General features: G+C 48.6%; 1 protein-coding gene across 1 annotated transcript in view; it reads right to left on the reverse strand.

Moving 5' to 3' along the window:
- Positions 1–22,167, reverse strand: part of LOC135237566 (ras-related protein Rap-1A-like) — a 38,327-nt gene that overhangs the window by 10,845 nt on the left and 5,315 nt on the right. The window contains exons 2-4 of the mRNA XM_064304815.1: positions 892–980; positions 301–369; positions 132–188 (exon numbers count right to left, since the gene is read on the reverse strand). Of these exons, the coding sequence (XP_064160885.1) occupies positions 132–188; positions 301–369; positions 892–948 (183 nt within the window). The 5' untranslated portion in view covers positions 949–980. The remainder of the gene's footprint in view (positions 1–131; positions 189–300; positions 370–891; positions 981–22,167) is intronic.

The following is a 22,167-nucleotide window of genomic DNA, read 5'->3' on the forward strand; positions in this document are numbered from 1 at the left end:
CATAAAGGCACCTCTTTCAGACTCTGTCTCTCTCTGGTTAAAGACAACAGGCTTCTGAAGATCAGCATGAACATGAGCACTACTGTGAGGTCACATGACCGCTTTTGACAGAATGGATCCAGTCCACTTACTGTCCCTGCCGTGTCCAGGATTTCCAGCATGCACTGCTGCCCGTCCACCTCCACTTGCTGTGGGAGGGAGAGAAAGTGAGGGTGAAGAGAACACATCATTTTGGGAGGGGCACAGGAGAGGAGAACGCAATACTCATTTTAGGAGAGGGGAACAGGGACACACGCATACCTTTCTGTAGGAGTCTTCTATTGTGGGGTCGTACTTCTCCACGAAAATTCCCTGAACGAACTGGACTGTCTGTATGAGGTAGCACAAGAGACACAAAGTGAGGGCAATCCCAGACAAGGCAAGGCCACAGCGCCCCCTGCTGGGGCACTGTCAGACAGTACAGAAACACACACAGGTGCTGCCGCTGCATGCAAACACACACACCTGTAAGACAGTCATGTGACCCCACACACACACACACACACACACACACACACACACAGCCATGTGACCACACACACACACACACACACACCTGTAAGACAGCCATGTGACTACACACACATACACACACACACACACACACATGCATGGATAAACACAAGCAGACGTTCATTTCAGATTTTCTTAAAAATCTGCTTCCATCACAGACGCAGCAGTACTGAATACTCCAGGTGGAGTTTTCACATTGGCCTGTTCTCCGGGCCGGCTGGCCCATCGGGAGGGGAGGGGAGGGGGGCACTGCTGGCCCATCGGCAGGGGAGGGGAGGGGGGCACTGCCCAGGCAGACGGGGGCACGGGAACGGGCACTGCCCGCCGGAGGGCACTCACCAGCGCGGATTTCCCCACGCCCCCCGAGCCCAACACCACTAGCTTGTATTCACGCATGGCGGGGTGACTTCTCCAAACAGACCAGCACTCTGCAAGAGAGAGAGAGGGAGAGAGAGAGAGAGGAGAGGGGGGAAGGGGGGTTCGTGAGAGAAGGAGAGAGAGAGAGAGAGAGGGGTGGAGAAAGGAGAGAAAGGGAGAGAAGGAGGAGAGGGGCGGGTGGGGAGAGAGGTATAGAGAGAGGGAGACCGATGGAGAGAGAGGAATGGAAAGAGGAATAGAGACAGAGATGGATAGAGAAAGAGAGAGAGAGAGAAAAAGGGTCATAAAACTGTTCATTCAGCAAAATTCGGAAGGAGCAGGATCGCCCCGATCACACCGCCAACTTCTCCAACAGCTGGCTTTCCTCCAGACCAATCAAACGACAGCACACAAGCGGGAACACCCCGGGGGGCCTGGGGGGGGGAGGGGGGTGTATGACCTCATAAACCAGAACCATGTGCCGGGTTCTGAGCGGGACGCGTGCGGACCCACACCCCCCAGCTGGGCCCGTGTGTGGCGGGTGTGGGGGTGTGGGGGTGTGCGGCGGGTCTGAGCGCTCTGTGCTGACGTTACCGACCCCACAGGGCCCGTGTTGCGCAACACGCTCAGCTTATGTTCTGCATTAACATTTTAACATGAGTGCTTTCTATACAGTACATACACACATTACACACACACACGCGCGCGCACACGCACATTACACACATTACACGCGCACGCGCGCACACGCACATACACACGCACATACACACATTACACACATTACACACACACACGCGCACACACACACATACACACGCACATGCACATACGCACGCACGCACACACATACACACATACCGCAGCACACACGAACCCATACACACATTCACCACACACAATCCACAGATATGCAACATTAAGCCTGCACAGCACGACCACACACAAACCACGCAGCGCCACCACACAAACAACACAGCTCACACCAAACACACACACAACCACCGCACCACGCACGACAAACAACACACACACACACACACGCGCACACACACACACATACACACATTACACGCACACACACGAACCACTACACCACAGTGTCGTCCAGCACTCAGAAGTCTTTCACAGGATATATGTATATACGAGATTAGAGCCTGTGTCAGTTCCTGACCAAACACAAGAAAAGGGTTTTCCCAGAAACGTGAGGGAAGGCCAGCCTGTACTTCCCCTGACAGGGGGAGAGTTCCCTGAGACACGAGGCTGTCCGTTTCACTTCAGAGAACCAGCCGTAGGCTTGAGAGTAAGCCCCGCCCACAGGCCTGACAGTAAGCCCCGCCCACATGCCTGAGAGTTAGCCCCGCCCACCAGTGCACCTCTGAGCCCTCCCACTCTGGGAAAACATGACAGGTGAATGGAATAAACCTTACAGACCAGCCCTAATCCCTCTCGCTCTCTCACACACACACACACACACACACTCTCACACACACACACACACACACACACTCTCACACACACATACATCCACTGACTCACTCACATACCCCACTCACTCACTCACTAATCCACACATACTCACTGTAACACACACACACACACACACACACACACACACACACACACACACACACACTCTCACACACACATACATCCACTGACTCACTCACATACCCACTCACTCACTCACTAATACACACATACTCACTGTAACACACACACTCACACACTTTCCCACCCACATCACAATACCCCCCACACACACTCGACCTCCACTCGAAACATACAGTGAAAATAAACCTACACCAGCCAACCTCTCTCTCTCCACACATACACCACACACACACACACACACACACACACACACACACACACACACACACACACACACACACACACACCACACACACACATACACCACTGACTCACTCACATACCCACTCACTCACTCACTATAACACACATACTCACTGTAAACACACACTCACACACTCTTCACACACACCACATCACACACCACATCCACTCAATCACTAATACACACATACCACTGCACACACACACAACAACACACACACATAACCACGACTCATCACACCACCACCACTATACACACACGCACACACAGACACACAGACACACACACTTCATCACTCAGGCACACACAAGCATGCAAAGATGCCGTTTCAAACTGGCAGCACGAACAGGCCGGCCGTTTTTGGAGAGCGTGTGTGTCTCTGTCTCCTTGTAAGGAGTGGAGACGCAGCTCTCAGTTTGACATATTTCAGAGCTCGCAAAGATTTCACAGAGACTCTGCATCCTGGACACAGTCAGCTCAAACAGGACTGACCGTGAGAGACGGTAAAAACTTCACTGTGCAGAATCGCTCTTCGCAAACGACCCAATCAGAGGAGGAACAGACAGTCCCAGTTATAGGGCTCGTGCTACCAGAAGCATGAGATAATGCAGACAGCCAAAACCTGTCAACGGTCGTTTTTGTCAATCTTCAGTTTTGGAAACAAAATTAAATGCAGCTTGATTTCTGTAACCAAGAATTAAATAATAGAGAGAAGAAAAAAAATAAATAAATAAACCAGAAACAGCTACGCTCTTAAAAGTCAGTGACTGCTGGCATTCTGCAAGTTTAATTGTCTTGTAGTAGAGCTCTGCTAAGGTTTTTTAAATTTATTTTATTATTTTTCTTTTGGTCCCCCCTCCCCCCCCCCCCCTCAGAGAATGACATAATCGCTGCGTCTCCACCCGACCCTTAGAGACGAGAGCAGGAGGCGTCCCGATCCTCTTTCCAAAATCCTGAAACGAGTCCCAGAAAACAGGGATCACTGAGAGGTTATGGTTTGGGCGGGGGGATGTGGAGGGATGGGGGAGGGGGGGGGCGCAGAAGAGACAGGCTGGGGGGCCTGAGGTTTGTGGGGGTGGGTGGGGGGGGGGGGGTTGAGAATCTCCAGCTTCACATTAACCCACCGGCTCCCAAACCCACGTTCTTCAGTTTCCCCCAAACTGAGCAACCGCGACCGCTACAAAAACATCATCATTTCGTTCTTCTGCACTGTGAGGTTCATCGAGATTTTTATCTACTTTTTTTATGATGTTTGGGCTATATACACAGAGGTATTCTGTGCTGATGACGGGTAATGAAGTATTCGTGAAACAATGATTTATAAACATAGATTTTTGCTAGTTTTAGTAATAAAAGTTAAACTAATAAATGTTCTGTCAGTTTTTTCTTTTTCTTTAAATACCGTGAGAAGTCCTTAGTTTGAATAACCAGCACTATCGTATTTATTCATAATTAGGAAACGCAGAGTCATCCGAGAGTATCTGAACCACACGCTCAAACGGACTCATTCTACCACAGTTATGCCGGTGCGTTCATTACTCATAACTGCCACGAAACAACGTGGTTACAACGGAAATATCGGGGCAGGTGTCCCACAGTCACAAACGCAGGGCGTGATACGCAGCCCCAGGGACCACAGCGGCAAAAAAAGTTGTTTTTTTTTAAAAGAAAAGAAAACCTTGTGGTGGGAAACATTTAGAAGTTTTACCGCAGTTCTACTTCAATATAGTGGCAAAAATCAGCCACTTGCGGTTGAGATATCATTGCAGGTAATTAAAGTTTTTCAAAGCAGGCAACACTCTTAAGCACAGAGAGTGTCTTTGAATTGTCGGTAGCAAAAGGACATACAAAAAAGGAAGCCAGATGAAAGCACACAAGGTGCCGGTGATTGCACTGATCGAAGGACATGAACACACCGCGATGAAGACTATGACGTCAAAACATTACATTAAGGAGTTTAAGTTTGTGCGGTTCATTAGTAGAAGTACACTACAATCTCACTGCACTGCCCAAAGCCGACTGCCACCGCCTCGTTCTCCTCTGCAGAACCCCGGCCGAGTGGCACAGTCACCGCGGTGGAAGGCTCAGCCGCCACAGCCAGGCTGCCGGAGTCTGATCGGCCAAAAGGGAGGTCGACGAGGTAAGAGTTACCCTGGTGACCGAAACCCTCCCTCCCAGTGGGACACTACAGTCAGCTAGGCACCCGCCCACAGGACTGCCCGCCGATGGCATCACCCGTCACCGTCAGGATTCCGTTTGGGGTCAAAGCGCACATCACTGCACTGAGTACCAGTGATGAAGGAAATGCACCACCCAGCAACACCCAAAGAAAAAAATACATAAATAAACGTAATTAACCCGCTACAAGAAGCTCCATAATTCCGGTCATAGCCTTGCTCTTTGGCATTTCCCTTCAGCACAGGCACTGCTGAGCTGCAAGATATTTAATGCAGGTGAGCCGCAGCTGTCGCCATGGGAACCAGAATTTGATTATGGGGTGTATCTCATCAGCACAACCCAGCCAATGCTGGATCTGACCAGGCCTGTGGAAATCCACACCGCGGGTTACAGATGTTCTGGAAGACGACTATGGACGTAGGTTACTTAACGTGCTCTCTGGAGGGAAAGCTTCCTTCACCTGGGATACTCTGAGCTGCCAATGCAAGAGAGAGAAGGGAAAGAACAGGAGACAAGAAGTAGAGAAGAGGAAAAACAAAGGGAGAAAGAAACAGGGGTGAAAACCTGAGAAATGGAAAAAGACAGAGAGAGAACACCCAGCCAGAACTCGGAGCCAAGATGGAGATCGGCACAAACACCAGGTCTCTGACCGCCCGCCAACCCAGTCTTCAAAAGGAATCAGGAGAAACATCTGCTGCGTCCACGCAAAGCCAGCTGCTGTTATCAGGAGAAACAATGCGAGCTCCACCCTCACACTGCAGATCGCACAGCGGCCAATCATCTGGCAGGCCAGTGTGGGATTAATACATCACTGCCCCCAGGGCAACCAATCATCATCACACACAGACCCCCCCCCCCATCCCCCAAAGTCAGGGTTAAAAATCATTGCGGGAAAAAAAAACCTAATAATTAAAACAAGCTTGCTGGTAATTAATAAATTCATAAGCCTGTATTGTTCGCAATCAGCCTCAGGGGGCTCCCACAGTCCTGCAGGCCGTTTGAAGGAGAGATCCAGGACTCTCACTCACTGCAGAAGAGCGTATATCCCAGAAACACAGCCCTGCAGTTACAGCCCCCTGACATGACAGCCTGTATCTGCACACGCTGTATCTCAGGACGTCTGGCTTCCATTAGACAGCCATTTTGTGTGTGTGTGTTTTTTTTTTGGTTTTGTACTGCCTGTCGCGGTGCCAGGGTCAGCTCTGGCATTTTGTTGGCGCTGAAGAAGATTTGGTGATGAACCGCTCGTGGCCCTGACACAAACTGGCAAGCCGATCGCTGCAGACACATGAATAACAACACGGTACAAATTAAAATGTCCTACAACAAAAAACTTTTAATTTGAATTCTGAGGCCCGGGGATGTCTGTGGCCCTAAACGAGTGGTTTATGCTGGCTCTGCTTGGCGCTCTTAATTCCACTGCTCAAGCACTAAAATACAAGCCGGACTCAAATGACCATGGTCGTAACCTACAGAACCGCCAACCCCCCACCACAGACCCCCCCTCCCCCCGGCCCCCGTGCCCCCGTGTCCTCGAGAAATACTGCCTTGTAAAAACTCTACCCATGAGAACTCCGGATGGGCAGATACATGATGAAGGACTCGCAGAGAGAGAGAAAGGGAATGAGAGCATAAGAGAGAGAAGGAGAGAAAGAAAAAGCGAGAGAGTGATGCCTGTTAGAACGCCATCACGGATTAATCCCATCCTTGCTGCTGCAGACCTCCACTTCCACATCTTTTTTTAAACCCTGGGGACTGCGGTGGCCGAGCCACAGGTCAGGAGCTGCAGCCGAGCTTCACCAGACGGTCCTGGAGACGACCTCAGGGCCCAAAGGTTAACAGCCACGCGCTGAAGTAAAGTTACCGCCCATCTTCAGAACCTTCGCCCGCCTGAGATTCCATTCTGCGTCTCTTAAAGCGCCATGTCACAAGGTCTCTCCGCGAGGGAAGAGGGATCCATAATTCATAACTCATAACTGGGCCCAGAGGGAAACTGATCCAGGGTCAGTTACACACGCGGTGGGCCTCCTCCGCCCAACGCCTACCGTTACTCACATTATGGACTCACAAGCGCCATCCTCCTGGGCTCTTCAGGAGGTTATAACACTCTTATGAACCTTCAATGCATTGGGCTCTTCAGGAGGTTATAACACTCTTATGAACCTTCAATGCATTGGGCTCTTCAGGAGGTTATAACACTCTTATGAACCTTCAATGCATTGGGCTCTTCAGGAGGTTATAACACTCTTATGAACCTTCAATGCATTGGGCTCTTCAGGAGGTTATAACACTCTTATGAACCTTCAATGCATCAGGCTCTTCAGGAGGTTATAACACTCTTATGAACCTTCAATGCATCAGGCTCTTCAGGAGGTTATAACACTCTTATGAACCTCCAGTGCATCAGGCTCTTCAGGAGGTTATAACACTCTTATGAACCTTCAATGCATTGGGCTCTTCAGGAGGTTATAACACCCTTCAGAACCTTCAATGCATCGGGGTCTTTAGGAGGTTATAACACCCTTCAGAACCTTCAATGCATCGGGGTCTTTAGGAGGTTATAACACTCTTATGAACCTTCGGTGCATTGGGGTGTTTAGGAGGTTATACACCTTGAACCATCGCAGTGAGACTAATCTTCCTGGGATTAGCCAATGAGATGGTCGTTTAGGCACCATGACAAGTATGATTAACACAGCCTTCAAAAGGTGCTGCAAACCCATTTCACACGTGGGACTCCACCAAAGAACATCTCACCTATGCCTGGAACCCCAGCAAAGAACAATCACCTACGCCTGGGACCCCAGGCCAAGACATCTCACCTCGCCTGGCAACCCAGCCAATGACATACCACACGCTGCAAACCCAGGCCAAGAACAAACTCACCTACGCCTCAACCCCCAGGCCAAAGAACATACTCACCACGCCTGGCAACCCCCAGTCAAAGAACAAACTCACCCACGCCTGGGAACTCCCCAGCCCAAAGAACATACTCACCTATGCCTGGCAAACCACCCAGGCCAAAGAACAAACTCACCTACGCCTGGGAACCCCCCAGGCCAAAGAACATACTCACCTACGCCTGGCAACCCCCCCAGGCCAAAGAACATACTCACCTACGCCTGGCAACCCCCCAGGTCAAAGAACAAACTCACCTACGCCTGGCAACCCCCCAGGCCAGAGATAAGAGAGCCTGAGGCCTGATGCAATGCAGACGAGCACGTTTTACACTCCTCGCCTTGTGACATCTACATGGACTGCACAAACACAATGAAACCAGTTTCTGAAGAGAAGAACAGGCCACGGAGCACATCCAGGACAGTGAGCATATCCAGGCTCAATATGTTGCCGACCGTCCAAAGTATCAAGCCTGGTCTTGGGTAACACGGGTCTCCCTGCTACTCCTCCATGACTTGGGCAAACTATTCCACACATTCACAGCCATCGGCATGAAGAAAATTCCACCCCATATAAAAGTGCCAGATTTATCTGGACATAAACCCCCCCTATCCCCCCCCCTTGTTCTGATGAAGGTTGAGCACCTGGATAAATCACGGAGAGAGCTCTTATCCACACAAGCCTCCGGTCTGTCCATTTTTAACCCCCCAGGGAAAACCCGGCTCAGGCTGCAGGAGACCAGGAGAATCAGAGGCTGAGGCCTGGTGCCATCGAAGCTGTGGGCACCAGACGGGCACTCGGGCAGCGCCCTGCTCTGGCACAGGAAGCCACCCAGCGAACACGAAACGTCCTCACACTGTCCCTACAACGTAGCAGCAATGTTACAACACAGACAAGACATTCCGGTAACGTTGTGAGAACATTTTGGGCCGCCCAGGTCCAACTGTAAAGCGACACACACGCACACACGGTCATGTGACACAGGATCATGTGACCCACACTCCCAGTCACAGCCAGACACGGGACCCAGTTCACAGCGAAGGTCGTCACATGGGCACGACTCATTTCCAGGCCGCGTTTCAAAAATAAATACGGGAAACGCAATCGCAACCACGCCAAAAATCTCCTGTTAGTTCTGCTCTCCGCCAATATTTGCTGACAGGCAAAAACATTTGAGGATATTCAATATTTGATCGCAGTCGACTCCCATTTACACTGGCTGGAGTTTCTGGGTTTCTGAGGGCTGAGACGTGAGCAGGAAAACACATTTCAGAGCGGAACTCGGATAGGAGTGGATTTCTGCATACGAACGGAACAATCCTCTTCAAGGGAAGAAAGAGGAACAACTGCATGGACACACACACACACACACACACACACGTAGGATAAATTCTATACACAGCAGCAGACACCACCACCGTAGTGTCAGCTAAACAGCATTGAGATGTCCATCTATCTGCACACAGAAACACCTTCAAATTTCAGCTCAAATAACCGTTTATCGTGTCCCCCCTCTAATTAGGTACTTTCCAGTAACCAATCACATACAAGCCAACAACAAAACATTCAGAAATGTAAGAATATTGTTCTATGGTACATTACTCTAGGGTACAATATTCTGTGGTACATCAAGGACTTCCTTCATGCAGAGGGGGCCTCCCCTTCACATTACTGAAAAGCCTGAGAAGGACGAACTATCACATGAAGCAGCCCCATGTTACGTGTGTGTTCCAGGCTAATTAACCAGCCCTATGAAACGTACCCAAATGTATGCGTTCAGTCGGGCTGTAAAATCAGGGTAGATTGTTTTCTATGACGTGCGATGTGCAGCACTGCGGGGGAGGCAGAATAAATATGACCGTCCCGACAGGTTGGCTGGGTGGCGTGATGAGGATTCTTCTGATTAAACATGTCGTGTAGAGTTTAGCATAAAAAGGCAGGACCAGCATACTAGCAGAAAAAAAAAACCTGAATGTAAGCTCTGAAATTTCCAGCCTCCCAAACCAAAAAAAAAAAAAAAAAAAAACGGAAAATAATCTTATCAACGCAGCACATGCTTAGCTTGACAGATTACTTCCCTTTCAGGGTTTTTTTTTTTTCCCTTCTTTTTGTTGTACTTTTTGTTTCCTGTCCCATGATGGTGAAGGATCACCACCGCAGCAAATAGGGGGGGAGGGTTGTGAGGGTAGGGTGGGGGCAGAGCTGTCACAGGCCCTGACTCACCATGGCAACGAGACAGACCAACACCGCCCCTTTAACTCACATCGCTGTCGCTGTTCCTCCAGACATTAATGTGACATTCTGTGAAACACCCAAAATATCCCCTCCACCAGCCCCGCCCACTGGACCTGAAACACACCTGTTTGCATTTCATACGCTGGGTTACTGCACACTGCATGCATTTCATACGCTGGGTTACTGCACACTGCATGCATTTCATACGCTGGGTTACTGCACACTGCATGCATTTCATACGCTGGGTTACTGCACACTTTGCATTTCATACACTGGGTTACTGCACACTGCATGCATTTCATACGCTGGGTTACTGCACACTTTGCATTTCATACGCTGGGTTATTGCACACTGCTTGTATTTCATACGCTGGGTTATTGCACACTTTGCATTTCATATGCTGGGTTACTGCACACTGCATGCATTTCATACGCTGGGTTACTGCACATTGCTTGCATTTCATATGCTGGGTTATCGCCTGTTATTCTTGAGGGTTTTTCCCCTCACAGCTATGCTTGTAATTCTGACAGACTTACAGGCATTTTGGGAACTGTAATTCAACAATACACTGAATATCGCAGTGGCAGCAAATACTCAGCATTTACTCAAATAAACTTTTTACATTGGTGACAGGTGATGCATCAGGCTACGATTCAGATGCAATCATGCACAAGGGCGTACGAAAGCTCTCCTGCAGGACGGCAGGACTGATGTCTGCAGCGACCTCGTATGACCAGCCAATGAGCTCCAGGTCTTGAGAAGAGAACATGCCTCCAGAGTTCTGCTGGATGACATCACAATAAGATAATCACAACCGCGAGAGCCTCACAGCCGCCAGAACGGGATTTACGCTCCAGATTTACGCGCGTGCAGTCCTGCGTGCTCATCCACACAACCCGCCGTGCGTCAGAAATCACTCCTACTTACAGATCTGTACTTTCTCTTAGAAAAGAAAACTTTTTTTCCTTTCTAACTGTTTGACTACTACTGCACCATTTTCCATCAGCGACTTGGAGAGGTCATGTCGCAGAGAAACAGAACACGCTCCGCTCTGCCACAAACATTCAAACACTGTGCATTCGAAACAGCACTCTGGGGCAGCAGTCTTGTAACTCAAAGAGGTTGCGAGATTGATTCCAACACGAGGCACTTCCGTTGCTCCCCTCGAGTCAGGTACTTAACGTGAACTGCTTCAGTAAAATATCCAGCTGACTAAAATGTAATTGGTTTAAGTCACTCTGGATAAGAGTGTCTGTTAAATGGCTGCTTTACAGAAGGTGGAAGACCAAGGATGACCGGGCGACGTACGGCTGAAGCAGAGCTAAAGGACAGACCAGGGCTCAGATGGAAGGAAGTGGCCCAGTCCCGGAAGAGATGGAGGGACCTTGTGGAGGCCTTATGCACCACTTGGGGTGATGAGGCAAGGAAGTAAGTAAGTTTACAGAAGGTTGCTGCGAGCTCTGGGAGAATCCTAGGACTGGAAGAGCCAGACTCAATTCATCCACCCGCTGACACCAATTCCAAACGATTTCATCCTGAGATTAAACCCTACAGAAGAAAACGAGGTGCTTTGGATCAGGAAAAAAAAAAGCCTAATAAACACAGAAAGAGAAATTAGGAAAATAAACCGTAAAATAAAAGCAAGAGAATAAGATTAAATCTGCTTAATTAATCAGGGACTCACCTTGGGCCTAAAAAACCTTAAGCTTCAAATCTGGTTCTTACACGCGCGGCTCTGGGCTGAGCACACAGCAGGTTGCTAATCGGGCGTAATTCTCCCCGTGATTAGATTCACTGCTTAATTATAGGTCTCGAGATCGCTCGCGGCTCAGTACATTCAGGCGCCCGCGGAGACGGCCCGATAACCAATCACAACAAACAAAAGAAGCGGCGAAATCCTGTCAGGTGAGTTTAATTACGTTCACGGATTTAGCGGATTTATTTTTTGTCGCTGTAAAATTGTTTTTTTTTTCTAAATACTCTTGAGCTGACAACTAGATAGGAAATAATATAACACACAAAAGAACAAAAAAATACATTCCTTGTAAGGAATAAAAGTGAGATGGTATATGATTTTTATTCCTACTGGATGAATCCAGTGCTTTTTATGAATTACATGAAAATTAATAAAATGGTAAATAAATAAATATGTATCAAAGTCATCTAAAAATACAGCCACTTCACATTTGATGCAATGCGGATGCTGTAAATGCACTCAAAATGCCATGCTCAAAAGCAGAATCATTTTTTATTTTTAATGTGTCATTTTTACCACCCAAACTCACAGGCAAAGCAATAGAGACTCGGTAGCTCTTTAGACTCATAGTTCTTTGCATAATAATACAGTAAGCAAAATTTTATCTCATTCGCTCATCTACTTTAAGCATGAAAGTGAAAACTTGCGTTTCAGTCTGCATTTGCGCTACAATGTAAAACAATTCCCACACACAAACTAGCCGCTAAGCCCACAGAAACGATGACAGTTACGTTTTGTTTTTTTTGGCATCTAGCAGACACCGTTTCCCAGAGCTCACGTTCTTTACGATCCATTCATACAAGCGGACATTTAATGAAGCGGTTCAGGTCATGTGACTCGCTCAACGGAACAGCGGCACTGCTCTACCTAACACTCGCACTACCTTGCAGTAGCGAGCCCAGCGCCGTAAACCTCTATGCTACACAGCAGCCCTAATTCATAACGAACATGTTACGGCATGAAGGGGTCGAGCTGTAGCTGTCCAGAGCAGCTTTCTTCTAAGCAGGAGGAATAGTCCCACTGCTGTGGAGGCCCGCTGCCATGCGGTGGTGAATGAAGCCCATTGATTTAGCCCGTGAGAAGGCTCGCTCTCCAGCCGCGTCATTTTCCTTTACCGTCTGTGTCGTTTTACATAACCGCCGCTTGGCTTTCACACTGCAGGCCACGCCCACTACGCAATCAGCCAATCAGGTTCCAATTCCGCCCTGCTCAGCCCCATTCCAGGGCGGAAAACAACAACACCCCAACTGCCATCTTTAAAATGTCATCAAAACTGACGCCAGTAGTTCTCAATGACACCAATACGTGCATGTTACACCTCATGGTTACTTACACAAAACAGCAAAAAATCTTGAAGTATCTAAATGTTGTTTGACCCAGTTTATTAAGAACGTCCAGCCAGGCCACACACGAGCACTGGGAGGTAGAGGCCCATCTCACATTGGCGCTGCGTGGCAGCAACTGAAATAATTAAACTTCAAAGCTTAATATAGGCTGAAGCGCTTTGATGCAAACGCATCTTTGCGCATTTCATGTTTATAAATGGCACCACAGCAACCTTTCATCACTCATTATATTCACACGTATGTAGGCTATGCCTTTTTAATGTGATTTACGGGCTACATCGTTTGGAAAATATAGGCCACACTCAACTAGAGAATGCAGTACAGGCATGTAATGCATTACAGAATGCAAAAACACAGGGCTACACGCAAGTGCTAAGAAGGAAGAGAGAGAAAATTCAGATCAGGATGAAGATGAAGGACATTCGGATTAGAAATTAATGTCCAGCTTGAGGTAGTTTCATTGGATGGATTTAAAGGTTCAGTTGTCCATCACCTGCTGCATTAGTGTGTATTAATTCCACTGAAGTCATCAGTTGGAAACGGTTCCTTCGACCGCTTGTTCTGCCCTCACCTGTATGCGACACTTTCGCTGCAGTGACTGCGCTCTGAAATATCACCATTTTCGTTTTTTTTGTTTTTTTTTTAAACGAAGCCATAATTCCACATTTCCACTTCACTGCAGTGGGCAGCGTTCTGCAGTAAAACCAGGCAGCAGCAGCAGCAGCAGTGGCAGAGAGGCCAACAGCCAATCAATCACCAACACTGCCCTGACCCTGGAGCAAATTCACTCAAAACAGCCCAAAAATCCCATCTCTGTGTTCCTGAAGAGTTACAGCGGTGCTCTTCACTTCCGTACGTCGCCCTGGATCAGAGTGTCTGCTAAGTGACTGTAACGTAATATCAGCAAACCTGACTGAGGAACAAAACGACACAAACCGTTTCTGAGTGGACTTCCAAGTTACTGAGTAGGCAATTAAAATATTTCATTTTTTATTTCATTTATTTTTGTACATTTTTGCCTTCTCAGAACTGATAAAATTGAATTAAAAAAAGAATAAATCCAGCTCAGCTTGGTTGCAACATAAAGGTATTGGAACGTCCAGTACTGGGATGAAATGACTGCAGAACACACCCTCAGAATGAGAATGTGGTTCTGAGCCCCACGGCTCACGCAGACTGCGCAAACGATGAGAGATCTACGCCCTGGATATCCCTGCCTCTCTCTCTCTCTCTCTGGTCCAGGTCTGGGAGAGCTGGTCCCAGACCACCTCACCCCCCCAGGTCTGGCTCCATAGCCCCCCAGGTCCAGGTCCACAGCCCCCCCAGGTCTGGCTCTATAGCCCCCCCCAGGTCCAGGTCCACAGCCCCCCCCAGGTCCAGCTCCACAGCCACCCCCCCAGGTCTGGCTCCATAGCCCCCCCAGGTCCAGGTCCACAGCCCCCCAGGTCTGGCTCTATAGCCCCCCCAGGTCCAGGTCCACAGCCCCCCCAGGTCCAGCTCCACAGCCACCCCCCCCCCAGGTCTGGCTCCATAGCCCCCCAGGTCCAGGTCCACAGCCCCTCAGGTCTGGCTCTATAGCCCCCCCAGGTCCAGGTCACAGCCCCCCAGGTCCAGCACCACAGCCCCCCCCAGGTCCAGCTCCACAGCGGCCTGTCATACGCAGCCTGGCACACACCCGCGCCCATAGAGGAAATGCCAGCTTCTCGCCTCTAAACACTGGCTGGAAAATGAAACTCAGGGCGGTTCCCTGGCAACGGCCCGACACGAGACATTCCACCCAGCCCGTGCAGGCCAGCCGACGGCAGGGTAGGGGTCCCAAGTTTGGTCATGTGCTGCACGAGGAGCGCTCGGAACAGCTCTGCTGTACGTACCTAACAAAAGCGCTGTCCTTGCTATTCAGGGCTTCGCATGCACCCTCACCAAATAAGTTTAAATGAAAACGCAGCCTGTGTATTCCTGGAGCACGAGCCTGGGCCCTTGCCCATTGGACATTATGCGCTAACTTTCCGCGGACACAACCGTTATCCAAGTCCGTGCGGCCACAAGTCAGGACCAATTAAATGACTGCTCAGCACATTTTACTGAGTTTTTTTTTTTTTTCCTGTTTGACCCCAAAGCCTCAGATTCATTCCCTTTTGGAACCGAGAGGACAGGGCCAGACCCGTAAAGACTGGCTGAAAGAAGCGGGTTTGCTTCCAGCCCCAGCCCCGGCCCCAGCCCCAGCCATTGCTCGCGAGCAGCCGGCCTGAACGCAGGTTCGAAGCGCAGAGGCTGTGGGTGTAAATGGAAGCCCTGGGATTTTCGCCGTGGCCTAACTGCGGGTCACGCAGGCTAAAGAAAGACCCAGAAGTCAGCGGGCCGGCTTAACAGGGAAAGGGCTGAACAATGCGAGCAGTATTTCAGGCCCAGACTGCGGTTGTGAAACAACCGGACAATTCCAAACGCCCAGGAGCGCCTCAGCGCCTCACGCCCTTATTCGGATAAAGGAGAAGGGTGCCGCGGAGGACGTTAAGTTCCTGTAAAATAAAGAAAAACAGGCGTAAGGGCTCTCCTTCCAGGGCCTCCCCCCAAAAAAACCCCAGCCCCGGAGCGCAGTGGACAGAAAGGGCGCGGCAGGGGCCCGGGACGCGAGCCATCGGAATCCAAGCCTCACGGGCCACGAGGGCGGGGGTGACCTCATCGCCAGAGCGGCTCCCGAAACTCCGCCCACTCGCGTCCCGTCGGGCTCCTCCCACACACGGCCTCTCAGACTGCAGAAAACACGCAGCATCCAGAGGCCTTCCCAAACAGCTGCGCGGTTCCCCCCCCCGACACGACAAACGGCAGTCGCTACGGGTACCAAAAACACTCTGCCGCAGAAAGGTGTCCAATTAACACTCTCAGTAACACCCCAATTTACTCATTTCCATTGCTCCTATAAAAACATTATCCTACTCAGCACACAGGAACGGTTTCAAAGTCGAATTTGATTAACTGGATTTTTGCTTAATGGCTATGGGTATCCATTGAACACATAAAAATTAACAAAGCAACTAGACAGGCATCGTCCAAATAGCAGGTGGTAGGGTGGCGTCTAATTTACCGAATCGCTGAAGTAGACAAGCTGGGATCTATCAACTGACACCCCTCGTCCACAAAAAACCACAAAGAAGAAGTGGGAGTCCTCCGCCGTGGAGACGGGTCCGGGGGTTTCCAGAACAGGACGGGAGGCAGGAACGCAAGCTCAGCATAAAAATCACATTCTCTTCCCTAATCTCGCCAGTGAATCTGACAGTGTGCAGCAGACTGCGCTTCCACACAAAGGCAGCGCACGTTCGCCCCAACACAACAGGAAGGGGCTCGACAACCTGGCGCGTTCAGGTCACACACAGTGAACACCTAAACGCAGCCTCCCTCACTGGGCACTCTCTAACCGGATACTTCAATAAGGGGATGAAGAGATTAATTTTGCTACAGACAACACATTCTATGAACTGGTAGCAGGCGCTAGTTTGCTTATATTATTCCATGATCACTACAGAACAGCTTGAAGAAATTAATTACAGAAAGCTACAGACATCGGCAAACTTGAGCGAGGCATGCTGGGAAGTCCCTCACCTAAGTGCACATACACCTCCAGAGCCAGGTAGAACTGTGCTCGTCTAAATCCTAAGAGACCCCGCATGACCCCCCCCCCCCCCCCCTTGAAAAAGCCAGCAGAGAAGTCAAGGGGACACCCCCAGGACAGGACAGGACATCCATACCCTCATCTCTCAAGAAAGACTCGCTGCCCCAGAGATGTATCTCCCACCTTGAGCCTGGTTTCGGTTTCTGCCGCTTGGCGAACTCGTTCACCAGTCGAGAGCAGTCAGGTCAGCTGTGCCGGCGATGGCACAATGACTCAGAGGCAGATACGGTAAACGCTCTCTGGGGTTCCTTTTTGGTAATTCCGAATCACCGTATCTGAAATCTGAAAATCTCCCCGTCCTGGGGAGATGTCTTCCTTTCAGCTGCGCAGATGTGTCGGCTTTCCATCACGTTAGAAGCCACTGCTCAATTGTCAGGCTTTTATACCATTACAGCATTAGAAGCCCACTGCTCAATGTGTCAGGCTTTTATACCATTACAGGCATTAGAAGCACACTGCTCATTCTGTCAGGCTTTTATACCATTACAGGCATTAGAAGCACACTGCTCATTCTGTCAGGCTTTTATACCATTACAGGCATTAGAAGCACACTGCTCATTCTGTCAGGCTTTTATACCATTACAGGCATTAGAAGCACACTGCTCATTCTGTCAGGCTTTTATACCATTACAGGCATTAGAAACACGCTGCTCAATCTGTCAGGCTTTTATACCATTACAGGCATTAGAAGCACACTGCTCAATCTGTCAGGCTTTTATACCATTACAGGCATTAGAAGCACACTGCTCAATCTGTCAGGCTTTTATACCATTACAGGCATTAGAAACACACTGCTCAATCTGTCAGGCTTTTATACCATTACAGGCATTAGAAGCCCACTGCTCAATCTGTCAGGCTTTTATACCATTACAGGCATTAGAAACACACTGCTCAATCTGTCAGGCTTTTATACCATTACAGGCATTAGAAGCACACTGCTCAATCTGTCAGGCTTTTATACCATTACAGGCATTAGAAGCACACTGCTCAATCTGTCAGGCTTTTATACCATTACAGGCATTAGAAGCACACTGCTCAATCTGTCAGGCTTTTATACCATTACAGGCATTAGAACCTGTCATCGTCAGGCTTTATACCTTGGCATTAGAACACACTGCTCATCTGTCAGGCTTTATACCATTACAGGCATTAGAAGCACACTGCTCAATCTGTCAGGCTTTTATACCATTACAGGCATTAGAAACACACTGCTCATTCTGTCAGGCTTTTATACCATTACAGGCATTAGAAGCACACTGCTCATTCTGTCAGGCTTTTATACCATTACAGGCATTAGAAGCACACTGCTCAATCTGTCAGGCTTTTATACCATTACAGGCATTAGAAGCACACTGCTCAATCTGTCAGGCTTTTACACCATTACAGGCATTAGAAGCACACTGCTCAATCTGTCAGGTTTTTACACCATTACAGGCATTAGAAGCACACTGCTCAATCTGTCAGGTTTTTACACCATTACAGGCATTAGAAGCACACTGCTCATTCTGTCAGGCTGTTCCACCATTACAGGCATTAGAAGCACACTGCTCAATCTGTCAGGCTTTTATACCATTACAGGCATTAGAAGCACACTGCTCATTCTGTCGAGCTTTTATACATTACAGGCATTAGTATAGCAACATAACTGTAATGTGAGAACACGGCAAAATAAATGAACTGCAGTTGTTCTACAAGCCCGCAGTGGCTTCTTCAAAACCCTCACTCGATTAAAAAAAGTGCGATGCGTTTTTGTTTCTTTTAATCTTGTGGAAAAGCAAAGCAGTGAGATAAATGATATTATCTCCAAATGTTTATATTATTTATTTCCACTGAGGTAAGATTCAGGAAATAATTGCATGGGGGTGGAAATGATTTTACCACCAATAAGAGAACTTAAGAAGAAGGAGAACAGTAGAGAAGTGGCGGAAGATGCTGACAAGCAGTGGAATATAATAATAATGGTAAATGGATGATAAATGGACTGCATTTATATAGGCTAGCGCTTTTAATAATAATAATAATAATAATAATCTGCAACTCTGAGGCCTGGTAGCTCTGCGCACGTCACTGTGGCTAATGGTCATTTTTTAACTCAAGCACTTCTGGAACAGGAACTAGAAACAATATTTGAAGTTCTGCGTTTAAAATGTTCCAGAGGCTGGGGGGAAGCTGTCTGTGCCTAAGTATGGAAGGACTGGATTTCAGCAAAAACAAAAAAAAAACTGCTTAAAGAAGCAGAAGACAGTATAATAAAAGTCTTTTTTCCATCAGTTTCTGTAATTTTCCAGTTCCCCTTGAATGGTCTGACAGCCCAGTCCTGCACGAACCGCGATTCCCAGAATGCTCCTCATCACGGGCACACTCGGACAGCGCCTGTGATAAACACAACTATTCTACACTGACAAGGCCAATCTGACACGGAAATACATGCACTGTTGAGCCAACTGGTGTGGCTCCTTCTGAAAAACATCCACACGCTCAGGCAGGGAGGGCAATCTGCATATTCTAACATCTCCTTCCACGCGGTCCGCTCAAATTGAATAAATAAATGCAAAAATAGAGAAACGCAACACAGGCTCTTCACTCAAAGCAGGTTCAGGTTACGGACAGGATAACCATTTGAGAGATTACCATCCGCCCAAGTAACAAACCGTCAGGCATCACCTAAAAGTCAAAATACTGCAGATTTCTCCCATTCATTAATGGAGAGCTTTGGCATATTTGCCATCATTGTCAAGAAAAAAATACATTTCAAATACAGCCAGAAACAAATAGCAACTTTGAGAGGCAGAGAACTCACTGCAATTTGACAATTAACCTGCATCTGTCTGTCTGTGTCTTATTTTCTGCAATTAACAGGTTCTCAGCAAAATTTCAACACATGTGTTGACAAGGGTCAACACATATAGGACAGCTGTGTACCATCCACATCTCATATCATCATTAGTTACAGGCTGGGTGGGGAGGGGGGGCGGCACTGGTTGAAAAAGGATCACCTCTCTCTTCTTCCGCAATCAAACTCAGAATTCAGTCCAGCGCTTGTTTTATGAATATTTATGAATATAACGGAAGGTGAGGACGCTGAAGGGAGCAGAAGCTGACGGCCGGAACAACTTCCTGGCTAAAAACAGGCGAGCCCGTTTATCACGAGGAAACACATTCATCATCATCATCATCCTCGGTTCCACGCCAAGGACTCTTCTTCCTGTTTGATGCTCCCGTCAAGTGACTTTGCGCCAACGATTTTAAGAGCCTCACACGCACGGCCTAAAAAGGATCGTGTTCCAGCTGAACCCCCACAGGCCTGATCCACTGTGAGTGGGGTAAGGCCTGTGTGGGGGGGGGGGGGGGTGTTTATACAGAGTAAGTGCCAGGACACCGCCCCATTCTGAAGACCCCCCCCCCTCGGGACTGGGGTCAACCATGCGGCGAGAGTTACGTCTCAGGTTCTCCCCAATCACCAAAGGCAACTGGGGTGGTCCTGAGGGGCAGGAAGTAGGGAAGGTGTTAGCTGGACGTCTCAATTACAACCTGATCACATATAGTAAAGGCCGCAGGTCTGATCCATGTGTGCACACAACTAAACACTTTACCATGGTGTGCTTCCAGTTTGGGTGCTTAATGACAGACTGAAGGGATAAGCAGGCATGAAGGTTTGGCGGTTAGGGTCAAATGCAGGGCAAGGAGCTGATTGGTGGGCAGTCTCCGGTACCAGTGAACTTCCGGCCTAATTCAGCCAGTTTTGGTTTGGTTCTACTGCAAATTTATAAACCCATCAGGGCTTCCACATCAGAGCCAGGAACTAAAACACACACTCCACAGCCAAGAAATAAAACACACACTCAGGCCCAGGAAAAACACACACTCTGGGATCACAAACACACACTCAGGCGTTTCCAAAAGCACAGATTCCCCCAACCGCGCGTTGTCAGCTCACAGTTCTCATCAAATGACCAGAAGCATCTGACTGCAAGCTGAACCCAAGCAGGGAGTGGAAAGGTCATTCAGCCCAAACTACAAGTTCAGGTTCTCCTCTGTTCTCCAGCAGTGTAACTGGGACTGATATCCATCCACAGTACAGATACTGCCCTCAGGTTCATCCCACTAAGTAGATATGATACAGTCAGATGTAGATGTAGCATTTTAAGAAGTGATCTCTACAAAAAACCCCTGAGTGAAGTGCTTTGCCTGACACTGTGAAACACAGAATACCACATCATAAAGCACAGTTATGCTTTCATCCCACTACAGGCACATACATTCACACACACATAAATCTTGTAGGGAGGGGGGGGTATTTGAATGCTCAGTTTCTGGGCACCAGTGAAACCCACATGAGATCACGGGGAAAGGCAGTGAAGTCTATTTACAGCCACGCAGGGTCTGGTGCCCGACCCAGACCGGGCTCTCACGATGGGCTTTAAATAAGGGAAGCGTCTGGAATCCGTGAGGTCTGAACTGTGCCCCCCCCTCCCTCCTGCCCCCCCCCCCCGCCCCACCTCCTCAGAGTCAGACTTCCCTGCACCCTGCAGGAGTCAAATCGGAATTTCATAACCAAGGAGGAGCCTTTAGAAAATACCGGTAAACAACAGCATCTCCAGGAGTATCATACTCTTAAGGGTCTGAAGAGGAATAAATTACTAGTAAAACTAATACACTTTTCTTTAGCATTTGCTAAATTGGTGTGCACATATATATTGGGGGTGGGAGGGGTGGTAAACCCAGAAACAGAAAGAAAGCAGCTGGAATCAACAGAGTTGCCACAGAGATCCAATCAGACGCAACCCACTGGCCCTCAGTGAGTAACATACTGCAGAGCAGCGTGGCCCGGACCAGCCAATGGGCTTCAGCGGAACCACAGAGCAAACCAATCGGATGATTCAAAGGTCCAGTTCACTGCACATAGACCCGACAGGAGAGGCATAAATCACATCCTTACAAACGAAGGACAAGCAGCCATGTAGGACAACGGCGTCCACCACTTCAGATATGAGGACCATTTTAGACAAGTCAGAAAGATCCATCTTGCAGACTAATACTGTGGAAGAGCCTTTATAAGGGTCAAAAAGGGTGAAATGGTGGGTGAAATTTATCTGCAGGGTACATAGCCCGATGGGAAATGTAGTTCATATCAGTAAGGTTTCCTTCCCTATAAAATGTAGCCATGTGAGACCCAGTAAAGTGTGTGCTTATTAAACACAGCTGACCTGGGCCACTTAACAGGCTGTAGCCTTGAGTCAGGTACCCCCGCGGCCATTTAAATGAAGACACTGGCATCCAATAATAATCATTTTAAACAAACTGATGGGGGAAACGGAGT

The sequence above is a fragment of the Anguilla rostrata genome, chromosome 13 (assembly GCF_018555375.3).
Source record: "Anguilla rostrata isolate EN2019 chromosome 13, ASM1855537v3, whole genome shotgun sequence".
In the NCBI taxonomy this organism is placed as follows: Eukaryota; Metazoa; Chordata; class Actinopteri; order Anguilliformes; family Anguillidae; genus Anguilla; species Anguilla rostrata.